The following is a 13,976-nucleotide window of genomic DNA, read 5'->3' as shown; positions in this document are numbered from 1 at the left end:
TGTGTGAAATGTGTTTTGTGTTTTCAGGATTCATTGACCAAATTTGCTGGGAGAACACTGAAGGAATGTGGAGAAGATCTGCTAGTGGAAATTTCTGAAATCCTCTTTAATGAGCTGGCTTTCTTCCGATTAATGCAAGACCTAGATAACAGTAGCTCTACAGTGAAGCAAAAAGGGAAAAAGAAAATGGATGCCACATCTGTGAAACAGACACTGAACACAGAGGTGTGTGTTGGTTGTTTTTCCTCCTTGTCCAGTATACATATGTATAGATATTCAGCAATGTTCATTAATTGCAAGTTTTAATGAAAATTAACAAAATTTGAGGGTATTTAGGAGCTGAATGTGTTTTCATAAAAATAAAAACTTAAGTTGTTTGCTGTATATATAAAAAATATAATTTGGGTGACATTTTTTTGACATTTACTATGGCATACTATGGGTTTGATTTTTGGGTATATCTTGTATATCTGTTTGACCATATTTTAAGCCAATCACTTTCTGGAGTCTGGAAAAGCTGTAACCAAAGTTTTTTCCATCATATCTTTATTGAGCTACTGATTCTGTTTTGCCTGCTTTGTCATTTGAACACGTGTTAATCAATAACATGAATAACTCATCCCCCAAAGCTGCTTTATCTGGCTTTACTTTCTTACACTGTCTGATTTAGCTTCCAGTGTGTCGGTTGTTCTCAGCCACACATTGAACTGAATTTTCTTCTGATCAGGATGTAAAGGTTTCTGTGTAAAAAACATAGGCAGATTAATCCAAATTGTTTAAAACTTGCAGATGAACTTTCAGTTTTTACATGTAGGCAGTCAAGGGAATCCAACTTTCCACACTCCTAAACATAATACAATTTCCCATTAACAATGCCCGATAGCTTATCAACACAACTTATAACATGTCATGCTTATCAGGAATTTCTGCTGGTCTTGCAAAAGTTATATTTTAATATGGATATCAGTATTTTTGTGTCACTATCCTATCTCTAAATATGTATCAAAGAAATGCAAAACCATATGAGCTCCATTTAGTTAAGGAAAATTTATTTCTTGCTGGTTCTGAAATGCATTTGATTTTCAGGAAAATAAATCCTCTGAAGGCGATGGGGATCAGCCTTTTTCAGGAGATTTACATGATGAAGATAAAGTAAGTTGGGGAAGGATATAGATGTATAGATAGAAATGCATTAAAACTTTTTAATCTAACTCATTAAAAAGGTCTCCTTTTACTGAAGTATAATAATTTCACAGCTGCAGTTTAAATCTATAAGATTCTCGGCACAAACTCACTACAGTACTACTAGTACTGTCTGGCTAATAAATAGTATAGACGTACTCTTATGCTGCTTTCCTGTCAAGTCTTTTGAATCTTTCCCATTAATTGGCGTTTCCTTAAAATAAGGAAAATCACGATTTTCATCATGATTACTCCTTTAAACAAATCACATTCCTGCATTTTAAAGTTGGTGTAATTGCATTTCAGTATTGATGAAGAATGTAAGCGTATGACTGTAGACCCCATGTTTGTTAACTTGGAAATTGTGGCTCCCCCTTGTGTTTTAGGACAAAGATGACACTGAACAGATCCTTACTGAACATGAGGCTGAACAAAACAAAACCAAGGAAACCCTGAACACTGATGCATCTGACAGGGAGGAGGAGGAGGAAGATGAAGACAGTGAAGGGTTACCCATGTCTATAAGTACGATTTATTATGAAATGGTTTATTTTTCTAACTTTGTGTGTGAAACTCAAGCACAAAGTCAATATGAATTTATTTTATTATATATATATATACAGTGAGGGGAAAAAAGTATTTGATCCCCTGCTGATTTTGTACGTTTGCCCACTGACAAAGAAATGATCAGTCTATAATTTAAATGGTAGGTGTATTTTAACAGTGAGAGACAGAATAACAACAAAAAAATCCAGAAAAACACATTTCAAAAAAGTTATAAATTGATTTGCATGTTAATGAGGGAAATAAGTATTTGATCCCCTATCAATCAGCAAGATTTCTGGCTCCCAGGTGTCTTTTATACAGGTAACGAGCTGAGATTAGGAGCACTCTCTTAAAGGGACTGCTCCTAATCTCAGCTCGTTACCTGTATAAAAGACACCTGTCCACAGAAGCAATCAATCAATCAGATTCCAAACTCTCCACCATGGCCAAGACCAAAGAGCTGTCCAAGGATGTCAGGGACAAGATTGTAGACCTACACAAGGCTGGAATGGGCTACAAGACCATCGCCAAGCAGCTTGGAGAGAAGGTGACAACAGTTGGTGCGATTATTCGCAAATGGAAGAAACACAAAATAACTGTCAGTCTCCCTCGGTCTGGGGCTCCATGCAAGATCTCACCTCGTGGAGTTTCAATGATCATGAGAACGGTGAGGAATCGGCCCAGAACTACACGGGAGGATCTTGTTAATGATCTCAAGGCAGCTGGGACCAGTCACCAAGAAAACAATTGGTAACACACTACGCCGTGAAGGACTGAAATCCTGCAGCGCCCGCAAGGTCCCCCTGCTCAAGAAAGCACATGTACAGGCCCGTCTGAAGTTTGCCAATGAACATCTGAATGATTCAGAGGAGAACTGGGTGAAAGTGTTGTGGTCAGATGAGACCAAAATCAAGCTCTTTGGCATCAACTCAACTCGCCGTGTTTGGAGGAAGAGGAATCACCCCAAGAACACCATCCCCACCGTCAAACATGGAGGTGGAAACATTATGCTTTGGGGGTGTTTTTCTGCTAAGGGGACAGGACAACTGCACCGCATCAAAGGGACGATGGATGGGGCCATGTACCGTCAAATCTTGGGTGAGAACCTCCTTCCCTCAGCCAGGGCATTGAAAATGGGTCGTGGATGGGTATTCCAGCATGACAATGACCCAAAACACACAGCCAAGGCAACAATGGAGTGGGTCAAGAAGAAGCACATTAAGGTCCTGGAGTGGCCTAGCCAGTCTCCAGACCTTAATCCCATAGAAAATCTGTGGAGGGAGCTGAAGGTTCGAGTTGCCAAACGTCAGCCTTGAAACCTTAATGACTTGGAGAGGATCTGCAAAGAGGAGTGGGACAAAATCCCTCCTGAGATGTGTGCAAACCTGGTGGTCAACTACAAGAAACGTCTGACCTCTGTGATTGCCAACAAGGGTTTTGCCACCAAGTACCAAGTCGAAGGGGCCAAATACTTATTTCCCTCATTAACATGCAAATCAATTGATAACTTTTTTGAAATGCGTTTTTCTGGATTTTTTTTGTTGTTATTCTGTCTCTCACTGTTAAAATACAGCTACCATTAAAATTATAGACAGATCATTTCTTTGTCAGTGGGCAAACGTACAAAATCAGCAGGGGATCAAATACTTTTTTCCCTCACTGTATATATATATATATATAAAAAACAATGTTTTATATATAATGTATTTTGTATGTATGCATTTACTTCCTCTGCTTGAATTCAATATTAATTATACAATTCCAAAAGAACACTTAATGGCAAAAATTGTATACATTTTGATGTATTATTATTGCAGGGGGGCATAGTTAAAACTTTTTTTTTTTTTTTTTTTTTTTAAGGTCTTTCTAAAGCAGAGACTCAGCTCCTGACAAACTATGGCAGTGGAGAGGATGAGGATGAAGATGAAGAACTTGAAGAGTTTGAAGCTGGGCCTATCGATGTTCAAACCTCTCTTCAAGCTAGCAGTGAAGCTGTGTGTGAACCTGAGCAGGGTCGCAATGAGAAGGTAATCTGCGCTCCTAACAGGCTAGTCTGTGAATGCTGTTTATGTAGTTGGTCAGATAATATAGAATAACAGCGAAGCATGGCTTAGAGAATTGTATTTCCTAAGCAGATACGGTAGATTGATCGGTCATTGATCAATACAATTCTTTAGTGTCAGAAAATTAGGAAATGTTTTTGTTTCTTTAGGATGTCGACATAAACTCCCAAAACCCCAGTCAAGAAAGCACGTCTGATCAAAATCGCACTGAATTCCCTGAAGGTAAGTTCCTTAGGTGTAAATTACTAAAGTGTCACGGTGAGGTTTCAGCAGCTAATGATTGTAGAAGTTGATTTTATAATTTACACTGTGAGAATCGCACTAATTTAATTTCGCTTTTATTCACAAAGGACAACAGTAACATACAAATAAACTCTCTAGGTAATTGTTTGACAAGGCAGAAGAACAGTGGACTGTTTACACAATGGTCTTAATCCTGGCTCAAGCATCTTGTGTAGGCCACTGAACGCAGCGTGACAGAATTGTAAATGCTTTCACCCATGTACGATTGCGTTTCCTCCTAAAGCCAAGCTCGATGGTGCAGAATCCACGGAGATGGCCGATTCTGAAGATGTGAAGGAGAACTCTATTACTGTTACTGCTGCTGTGAACGAAGTGACTACTGATGAAAATGGCTCTTCCCCAACGTTCAGTGAGGGAATTAGTGTTGATGCTGCTGCAGATCAAGTGGAGGGGAGATCTGCTGCTGTAACACCAGAAGGTTCCTTGGCATGCAGTCCTGATACAGACTCTCCTGTCTTGATTAACGACTATGTAAGTAAAGCATGTCTAAAGGTCTATGCACATTTTGATTACAAGTTGTATTCTTAATGAAGTTGAGAAATACTGTATGAACTTTCTCCTTAAAGACTAAAACGCAAAACTTGATGTACCTGGAGCTCTATGAATTGACTCATTTCTGGTTCAGTCCCTCCTTAATCTAGTGAAATCTGTAATGCACCTGCAGTTTGAAATGTTTAATTTACATTTTTATGGAGCAATTACAGCTTTAATTATTAATATTTAGGCATTGTGGAAGAAGCTTACTCGACTTACTTGAAATATCATATTTAAGTAACCATGTGAGATTTAAATTACTCATCACAAATATACATATTTTCTGTATGACAGAAATAACCTTTTGTTCTGTATGAGTGAGCAGATTATAATTAAGCCATTTTATTCATGCACATTTCTTCCCTTTTGTTTATTTTATAAAATCTATAGAGTACAAGATAACACTACATAGTATTACCCTACGATTTCGGTATGTGTTAGGCACATTTTAAATGCATTCATTTAATTAAAGTACTGAACAGAAATATTTTAAAATGTTCTCTTAGGAAGCTGGATCTGGAAATTTAAGCCAAAAGTCTGATGAAGATGATTTTGTGAAAGTGGAAGATTTACCATTGCAACTTTCTGTGCTATGTGAGGTATGTATTCCTGCCTGAGCTCACATCTTCACAGAGGTGTACATTAAAGACATAAACGGCTGCTCAAACCATTCTGCAACTTAAACATCTGGATATTGGTATTCCTGTCAATGCAGCTTCACAAAGGATCTTCTGTGAATGCAAGTCTATCAGTTGTGACTATAGTCCTCCTAATGTCCCTACTTTACGGTTTTAAACATGGGTTTCAAGTGATGATTTATATAGTAAACAAAATAAAGTATTTTTCAATCTTTCTCCAGATCATTTACTGATAGATCTGTGCTATGGGGAAAAAAAAAAAAAAATTAGTCTGGTATTCTTGGATAACTATCAGATAAATGTACAAAACCTTGATTTTTTTTTTTTTTTGTTCAAATAAAGGATGAACTTCGAAAAAGAATTGCAGAGGAACAAGAGAATAACAATTTATCTGCCGAAATTCTTCATGGAAGTGGGGATGAACTTGCTGATCTGATTGGAAACTCGCAAGCTCTAAAAGAACCTGGTAATTCTTAAGATGTACTCTTCTGTGCTACTACAGTCATTAATGCACCTCAACATACACATTCTCTGACTACTTCATTGGTTTTATATGGACCCTATCCTGTAGCTTAAACTAACACTTGAAATCCATGCCAGACTTTGAAAGTAAAATTTAAGAATACAATTCAGTTTTCATTGAAGGTGAACTAAACAGGATCTTAAAAAAAAAATAACCACTATATATCCTTATATGCATCAAATGTAATGCAATTTCTATGCATTTTTGCATCCTAATGGAAGACTGCTTGAGACATTCCAAATTTGGCTGTTGTGTCATTGTGACTGTAGACTTCATTTATTTTAAAATAAGCCTAGCAAACAAAGAATCACTGTATTGTAAGTTAGTAGTTCCTTTGTTATAATGGTGCACACTGTGTTTCCATAGTTATGGGGAAGAAAAGTATTTATGGTTTATTTCAACGATGCTGTGCATTTCAGTAATTTATTAATCTGACAACTTGCTTGGATGTTTATAGCATTCAAAATAATAGTTCTAGTACTGCAAATATATATGAATTTTTTTTTTTTTTTTCACTACTGTGGTGTTCTAGGGAATATAAATGTTTATCAAATAAACTTTCCTTCCAGAAGTTAAAGGGCGGTTTTGTATTTAGTATTTTGGTAATTCTTTCTCAACTATTTTGTGCTGATATGCATAAATCGTGTGCTTTGCCAAAGTCTGTTTATATAATCCTATGACCATTGACAGTTTGGTAATGTGTACTTGGTAGAATCTTTGCAGCACTGAATCTGTTTTTCCACACACGTTGCTATATATTATACACACTTCTGCCTTTATTATGCACCTTGCCTGATTTATTTTTTTCCCTCCCTTCAGAAACCATTGGAGCCCAAAGTGCATGAAGAATCTCTTCATAATGTATAGTTTTAACTACTGTGAACGTATGTTAGCACCATGTACACATTTGATTCCATACACATTTCCAATGGACCTGTAATAACCTGTAAATGCGTTGTTTTAGACACACTGCCCTTTAGAGTCGCTGTGGTGATGGAGCATAACGAAGTCTTGCAGTTAGACATGCAGGGGACTTGCAGCACTGTTTTTGTGTGTCTCATTTTTTGGTTTGATTAACTTTGGGCATGTTGTATTGTGTGGTTAAATATCTTCAGTTTTTCAGTGTTTTAAAATGTTTACTATGCACTTTTCAAAATAAATGAAACTGCAACTTTTACTTACTTCAGTTTAACCATTCATTTTTATTTTGCCCACTAAATGTTTAAACTATCTTTATTCTGAGATTTTATTTGCAAAATAAATGTTCTCTAAGAATTCCTCTGATTTCAGAATTGATATGATTCTAGGTTTTTATTCTCTTCCTGTCCAATGCATTTATTTTAAATTTTATGGAATACATTTATTGACTGAATATTTTTGCAGCCATAAAAAATAAAAATTGTAAACAGTCCTTCAGTTCTTTTGATCTTTGGCAGCGAGATATCGTATGTGAATAACAATGAACTGACTTCTGTATTTCTGACATGAAACGCAGGTGATCCAGTACAGGTTGACGTGGGCTCATGATCTAAAAAAACTAATCACTAGCAATCACACTTCTATTTCTGTGTCACGCTGTAAATCAGTGTTGAACTAAAGAGTGCAGATGCTCATTATTTAACGGACTGTCAGTGGGTATTTCATAGAAGCAAGACAGAGGTCCTGCTCTCGAATTATTTTCACTTTCTTGAATCCTTTAATCTTAAACTGCAGGTGCAGCTTCTTTGGTCTCAGTATTGTCCTAGATCTCTCTCAAACAGGTTCAAGTTTCTGGTCCTTTCTGAGAATATGGTCAGGCAGAAATGCTCTTTTGCATATTTAGACTGTACCTACAATAATAGTTGATGGAAAATGTAACTGGACTACATAAGTATAACTATGATATGATGACCTTATAGTGTCATTGCACAGGCTGACAAAGGTAATGTGATGCCCTGCTGCTGATGTAATAGAGCCCACTTACAATAACATTGCTTCAGTCATCCCAGGTGAGCAGCAGAAGGTGGTCAAGTAAAACAAATACTTAAGGAAAAGAATAGTTTTAATATATTGTTCAGTAGGCCTTTCATTTCCACTTGTGAATGCTTGCCTTGAATACAGCAGCACTGGAGAGCATGTTCATAATCCAAACATAGTCATGCCATCCACAGACACTTAGAAAACCTCACAGTGGTCCCACAGCAGTAAAACTCAGACTTGCCTTGAAGAAAAAAATCATGCAGATAAAATGTACATTCTAGTGCCAGAGCAAAGGAAGTGTTAATCGCTCATTTAAATTGGAAAAATTAACTTTAAGATGACCACAATCCTTCATTTCCAGAAATGCCACTGATAATTAGCACTGTCTAACTGAAGTGTCATAATGGTTTCAGATTTACAGAAACAAAAAGCTGGATACAGTAACTTATGAACTTCTACATCTCATATTGCTTAAACCTAGATGCACAATGCCATCTACAGTAGCAAATTGTGAAACCAAATGTCATAAATACACGATGTTAAACAAAATATACACCTGTGTTTCTGAAGAGAGTCTAATCACAGTATTATTAGTTTGAAATCACAAGTTTACACACAACCCATCTTACATAATTTGTGGTAACATAAGCGTTTTTGTTGAAAATGTGCACATTTAGTAACACTTAAAATATATTCTTTCACTTATCAAACTATTCAGAGGTAAAGGCATTGGTTGTTTTCCATCCTTGTCAATCAGTCCTCAAGAGCTCGTCTTCAGAGCGCATCATGATGTCATCACCATGGCAGACAGGGGTCTGGGCAGTCACGGATGTAAGACTCGAGTTTGCCTTGAGAGACGTCCATTAAAGTGGTGTATGTGGTCAGCTGCAATAACAGAGCAGTGCTTTTATTACTAACACACAAGAGACACAATGTGCATATGAAAACTACAACATATAAGCTGAACCATTTAAAACTATAAATCACCCAAAAAAAAAAAAAAAACTCTTATAAAAGGAGATTACAATAGATGTTTTGTGAAATTCTCCACTCTGTCCAAACTCCACAATGCATTAAGCAACTTTAGGAAACTAGTCAAACATTCCCTTGATTATGGGAATATCATTCCACCAATTATAGAAAGGAAAAACATTCCTAAAGTAAAATGTACTTAATTCAGGGTTTTACCTTATTGAGGACCGGTTTTGTAGACAGGACATCATAAATGGTCGCTGGTGAAATTTTCTAAAGTAGATTAAAAGTAAGGTCACATTAGTTTAAGACATGAAAAGGAGTATATCGAGGGGTGGGGGGTATCAATTACATAGAAATGCAGGTTTCTATACCTTTTATAGTTTCATTTCAGGATATTTTTTACAAATTAATTTCATCAACCAAACACTGATGTAAATGTATAAATGTACATTATGATCAAAATAAAAACATAAGATAACTCAAAAACTCACTGCCTGCGTTGTCTGATTCATACACTTCTTCGCCGGGGTTCTGCGGTCGTCCAGAAACAGCGGCTCTTTCCAGTGGTCGTAGTTCGTCTCCAGCACGTACCATCTGTCTAGTTTGAGGTCAATCCTTCAACATTATTGAAAGCACATGTTACCATTACCTTCATTTGAGAACAAACTTCAGCCACTGGAATAATTCACAGCTGTAGTCAGTGTACTCACTCCAAGATGTCCAAAGCAGTTAGTCTAGATCTAGTTATAACACAGCCTTCACCAGACTTGTTCCCTCCCAGAATGAAATAGGCTGGAGCCAACATTTTGGTTTTCACCAGCTGGTTTTTGGCATCAGAATAGCTGGATCAAATAAACAAACATTCAATAACCATAGATAATTAGAAATGGTTTAGTAGAAAAATAATGGTATTTCTTGGTTAATAAGGCACTATTACAGGAAGCAAACATTTTCAAGTTCTGGGATTTCAGTGTCCAGTGACCATAGGTATTGGTCTTCTAAAAACAATTAAACATTTATTAAGAGCTCTAGGGATGTATAAGAAAATGCCAATAAAGAGCTTGCAGAAAGCAGACATATTTAAATATTGCGTTACCTTGTGGCATTCTCCAAAACTGATCGAGTTAGAAAGCCCATCCACACACCCTCTCTCCTGCCGAGGATCCACTCGAGAATGCCTGTGAGAGGACATCACAGTTCTGATTAGATTGGATAAAATACAAATCAAAGCCTCACAGACACAAAACTCAAAATTTCCTTTCTTGTTAAGTTGAATGGTTATATTTGTTCGTCACAAACCAATTTGTTCTGAAGGGCTTTACGTGAAAAACAAAAACAAGAAATAGTTAAGAGGTATAAATGATAAATGATAAAACATTTAAACAAACTCAGCAGAAGCTTACCGATGTATCCCCCATCCAGGCTGAAGCGTTCATTCATAGTAAGTGTGAATAAACTCTAGGAAAAGATGACATCGATTTAGTTTATTTTTCGTGAAATGTAAAGATCTCATATTTTTCATCTCATTAATAAATCATCAATAATGAAATGCTAAAATGGCGGACTGCCTGAACGATCTCTCTCATGCTAGCAATTTAGTGACAAGCAAAAGAACTTATGCCACAGAATATAACAGATTGTATTCTTGCTTAAAATGTGAAAAAGTCTGAAATATGCCATTTTCGATTCTTAGAAAGACACTTACTGGTTTGATGCCCGTTAACATGCCAACATATCCTGCAAAATTGGTCGACTTGAAAACAGTCTTCTTGTTCCTTTGAAAGTCTAAGTTCACAACAAGTGGTCTCAGCCTTTCGGTTACTAGCCAGGTTTTATTCTTGATGTCCCACCTGATATTAAACAATGGTTATATATATATATATATATATATATATATATATATATATATATATATATATATATATATATATAATAAAAATACAAATAAAAAATTACATATTACATACAAATGCACTGAACTAAAAAACAAGATTTAAACTGACACCTTTTAAAAGTGAAAACTGCAAGTTGGAGGTTCTAACACATATGAAGCTGTATATGGGATGTACAGTCCTTTTAAATCATTTAAACATTTGTCAAAAGACATTTGGAAATTCCATTTTTATCCATTGCTATTTCATATTCATTAATGTATAACAAGATTTCAGCTGAAGTAGGAAAGACCTAGAATTGAATGTGCTTTCTAAAAAGCATCCAGCTCAGTAATATACCAGGACTAACTCCAGACTACACCACCACCACAGGCCTGAAATTGCTCTACAACTCTATTTTCACTTTGTTAGGAAAAGGAGGTTTAAGTTACACATATAACAAAAGCTAAAAGATAAGCAGTGTTTCTAATGATTGGGATTGGTATTATTATTAGACAACGTCATCCTTTAAGTCATGCCAGCTATGGAACTGCAGAATATACTTGCCCAAGGAATAATCCAAAATCTAAATTCCGTCCATGATACAATTTGCCTAAAGAAAGACAAGAAACAAAGTCGCCTGAATATTTGCACTGTCCCAGATGTGTGCAAACAGCAAAAATAGATGCATATAAAATCTGTCACATGCCCGAGAAGCCGTCATAATGGGATGTTTTTAAAGCGTGAAACTTTGATAGACTACAATGGTATCACTTCCACATCCACAGTGGAAAGTACTATCTTGGTACAATCAGCGTAATGGTGTACAGTTTGTGTAGCACTAAAGAAATATTCTTACCTGTTGAGTCTTCTGCCACCAGTGAGGTGCACACTGTGAACACCTCATAAAACACATTGAACAGCAAGACTTCACCTGGGATGAAAAGCAAAAAACACACATTAAAAACAGTCCCAATCCTTTATATCGACAGCAGATTAATTCAATAAAATGATAATCCAACTCTACCCAGGGGAAGACCAGAGGCATCTGCAATCCCTTGAATCTCCTCTTTGAATGGGGAGGGAAGGGTGTCCAGAACCAGAGGCTGGGAAGAAGAAGAGAGACATTTTGAAGAAATAAAACAATATAAAAACAGACAATAAATATGCCTACGGTTTGAATGATTCAATGAATTATAGTCCTCAAGTACAGTCATTCCAAACCTACAGTCTCTCAATCTGTACATTCAGCTCTGGATAGCATCACCTTTCGTAATGAAAAGCTAATGTACAAGAAGATGCAAGACAGATTAAAAAACATTTCAACCAGTATATGGCAAGTCACAGCCTAACTCTGGGCTTTTACTGAAGTTTATTAAATTGTTTTGAGAACAGTAACACCAATTAACTCGAGGCAGAACTGGCGAAAGACAAAATAGTTTTACTAAAAGGTTACATCATTTAATTGGCAGCATATGGAACTCACCAAATCCTTATCCACAAGCTCAATCAATTTCCCACTGGGAACAAAGGCATCGGCTAGATCCCTGATCACCTGCATCATACTGCCCAGCTAGAGCAAGTAACAAGAAGAAATTAGAATAAACCATATATGTGAAAATAACTTTGTATTATGGTTGTAGTATACTTGATTTATGGCCTAGACCAAATCAAATCATTTCATTCAACAACCTTTTTTCCCTTTACATTTATTTGTATGTATTAATTTTAACAGAAGTGGGGAAAAGGTAATTATATACGACTTAAGTTTAACTCTAAAGCTACAATGCAAAAAGTAAAGTCCACACACTCAATTTAAAAACAAATGTTTGATGGGAACAAGAAAATATGATTGGTGGGGTCTCAACTTTAGATTTAAGAAAGATATGCATTATTTAATGTAATTATATGTCCAAACATTGCCAAATTGTGTAAGGCAGACTTGTCAGGCCAATTTAACTACAGAAGTATAACCAGCACTAGTAAGGCACCTGCAATTGCGGTCTTGGTAATTGAACACCAACTAACAGAAACATACAAAATGACAGTGATTTGGTTGCAATGACTGATCAGGAGGAGATTATATTGTTTTGGCCACATTTTCTACTGTATGTAACAGGATACAACGCACTGCATATTAAAATGGATTTAAAAGGCATTTACCTCAACCTTTTTTTCACTTATCAATTGAGTCCATCTCTTCTGCGGAGCTAAATCCAGGTCTATGGTGTACCAAGCGACTTCTCCTTTAAAACTGATCGGAAAAGTTGCACAATGTTACAAGATCCTCAACAGATGACAACAGGTCAGCGGCAGACCAGACAAAACATGGACACCCCCATCCTAACCCTTTCAAACCGGCTCCATGAACATGTTTTAGTTACTCGCCGTGATACCCAGCACATCCAGCCAACTCTGATTTTACTGCGGTATTATCCGCTGCCGTAGTAAATCTACTTACGTCGTGCCGTTTGGTGGATACATGCCACTTCTGCAGTCCTCAGTGTACTGTAAAGAGCAGACACATCTTTTATTACATTAAGAATTAAAAATTGTGTACTTCAAGGCTTCACTCTTAAAAACGTTTAACGTCAAAACACTTTAAACACTGATCGTTCATACAGACATTGCAATAGCTGTGTTAACTGACCCAGACAAGCTCTGATGCTGCTGCTAATGAGGATCAATGCGCAATCGACCAGCCTGTAATTAAAGATTAAGTAAGGCAGTAAAGGACAGACGACAGAAACGTTAATCACCTACCGGAGGCACATATTGACCTGTTACAACAACAATGAAAACAGCCACGAACAGCCAGGAAAAGCAGCCCGGACCCCCCATGTCTGCTCAGCCGCGGAGAAACACCGCGGACAAACGCGGAAGTAGCCCCGCCACAGTCAGCTGACGGGCCGTACCATTGTGAGAGAGAGAGGGGGGGGGTCAGCGCATCACTGGCCACAGTATCTCACGCGTGTGCTTTCATATCTGCAATTTACAATGATTAGAATTTCTATTACCGAACTGATATTGGAAAAAAACAGGGCAAGTAATAAAAATAAAGGTTAGTGTGTTATAAGCGTTGTGGTTCTCTATAGACCCCCACACACTGACTCATTGACAGGTGCACGTGGGCCGTTCCCTTGTGATAAATACGGAAGTGAAAGTGTTAAAGGATAATGACTGAGATGTGATGTATGTACATAATCGCTCACTTTTATTGGTGCACAATGCAGGCTGTATATGTATGAAGCGGACGCGTTCTGTATTGTATGTATCTGTGCAGAGTTGTATTACTGTAAGCCTAATTACGTTCATTGCGATTTGACTTGTTCCCCAATTGTGACACAACTGTCAATAATATGATCAATAAAACATTCAATGA

General features: G+C 36.9%; 2 protein-coding genes across 10 annotated transcripts in view; one reads left to right on the top strand and one right to left on the bottom strand.

Annotated features, from left to right (window-relative positions):
• pcm1 (pericentriolar material 1) overlaps positions 1-7,066 on the top strand; it is a 35,391-nt gene extending 28,325 nt beyond the window's left edge. For all 9 annotated transcript variants that reach the window (XM_066718244.1, XM_066718245.1, XM_066718246.1 and 6 more), the window contains 9 exons: positions 28-225; positions 1,087-1,152; positions 1,569-1,707; positions 3,589-3,755; positions 3,941-4,013; positions 4,318-4,565; positions 5,135-5,227; positions 5,609-5,732; positions 6,609-7,066. In XM_066718244.1, coding sequence (XP_066574341.1) covers positions 28-225; positions 1,087-1,152; positions 1,569-1,707; positions 3,589-3,755; positions 3,941-4,013; positions 4,318-4,565; positions 5,135-5,227; positions 5,609-5,732; positions 6,609-6,634 — 1,134 coding nt within the window. In that variant the 3' untranslated portion in view covers positions 6,635-7,066. The remainder of the gene's footprint in view (positions 1-27; positions 226-1,086; positions 1,153-1,568; positions 1,708-3,588; positions 3,756-3,940; positions 4,014-4,317; positions 4,566-5,134; positions 5,228-5,608; positions 5,733-6,608) is intronic.
• Positions 7,067-7,812: 746 nt separating this feature from the next.
• LOC136764311 (acid ceramidase) lies at positions 7,813-13,503 on the bottom strand. The gene is made up of 14 exons (XM_066718253.1): positions 13,358-13,503; positions 13,056-13,102; positions 12,758-12,848; positions 12,081-12,167; positions 11,622-11,700; positions 11,454-11,528; positions 11,162-11,207; positions 10,429-10,573; positions 10,127-10,181; positions 9,820-9,901; positions 9,434-9,565; positions 9,215-9,338; positions 8,937-8,993; positions 7,813-8,633 (listed from the first exon to the last, which is right to left on the bottom strand). Exons 1-14 carry the CDS (start codon positions 13,433-13,435, stop codon positions 8,544-8,546), a joined length of 1,188 nt encoding a protein of 395 aa, XP_066574350.1. The 5' UTR covers positions 13,436-13,503; the 3' UTR covers positions 7,813-8,543.
• Positions 13,504-13,976: the final 473 nt, after the last annotated feature.

This window comes from Amia ocellicauda, chromosome 12, assembly GCF_036373705.1.
Source record: "Amia ocellicauda isolate fAmiCal2 chromosome 12, fAmiCal2.hap1, whole genome shotgun sequence".
NCBI classification, from domain to species: Eukaryota; Metazoa; Chordata; class Actinopteri; order Amiiformes; family Amiidae; genus Amia; species Amia ocellicauda.
The sequence above is the reverse complement of the archived record's forward strand: the minus strand, read 5'-3'. Positions and strand labels throughout refer to the sequence as shown.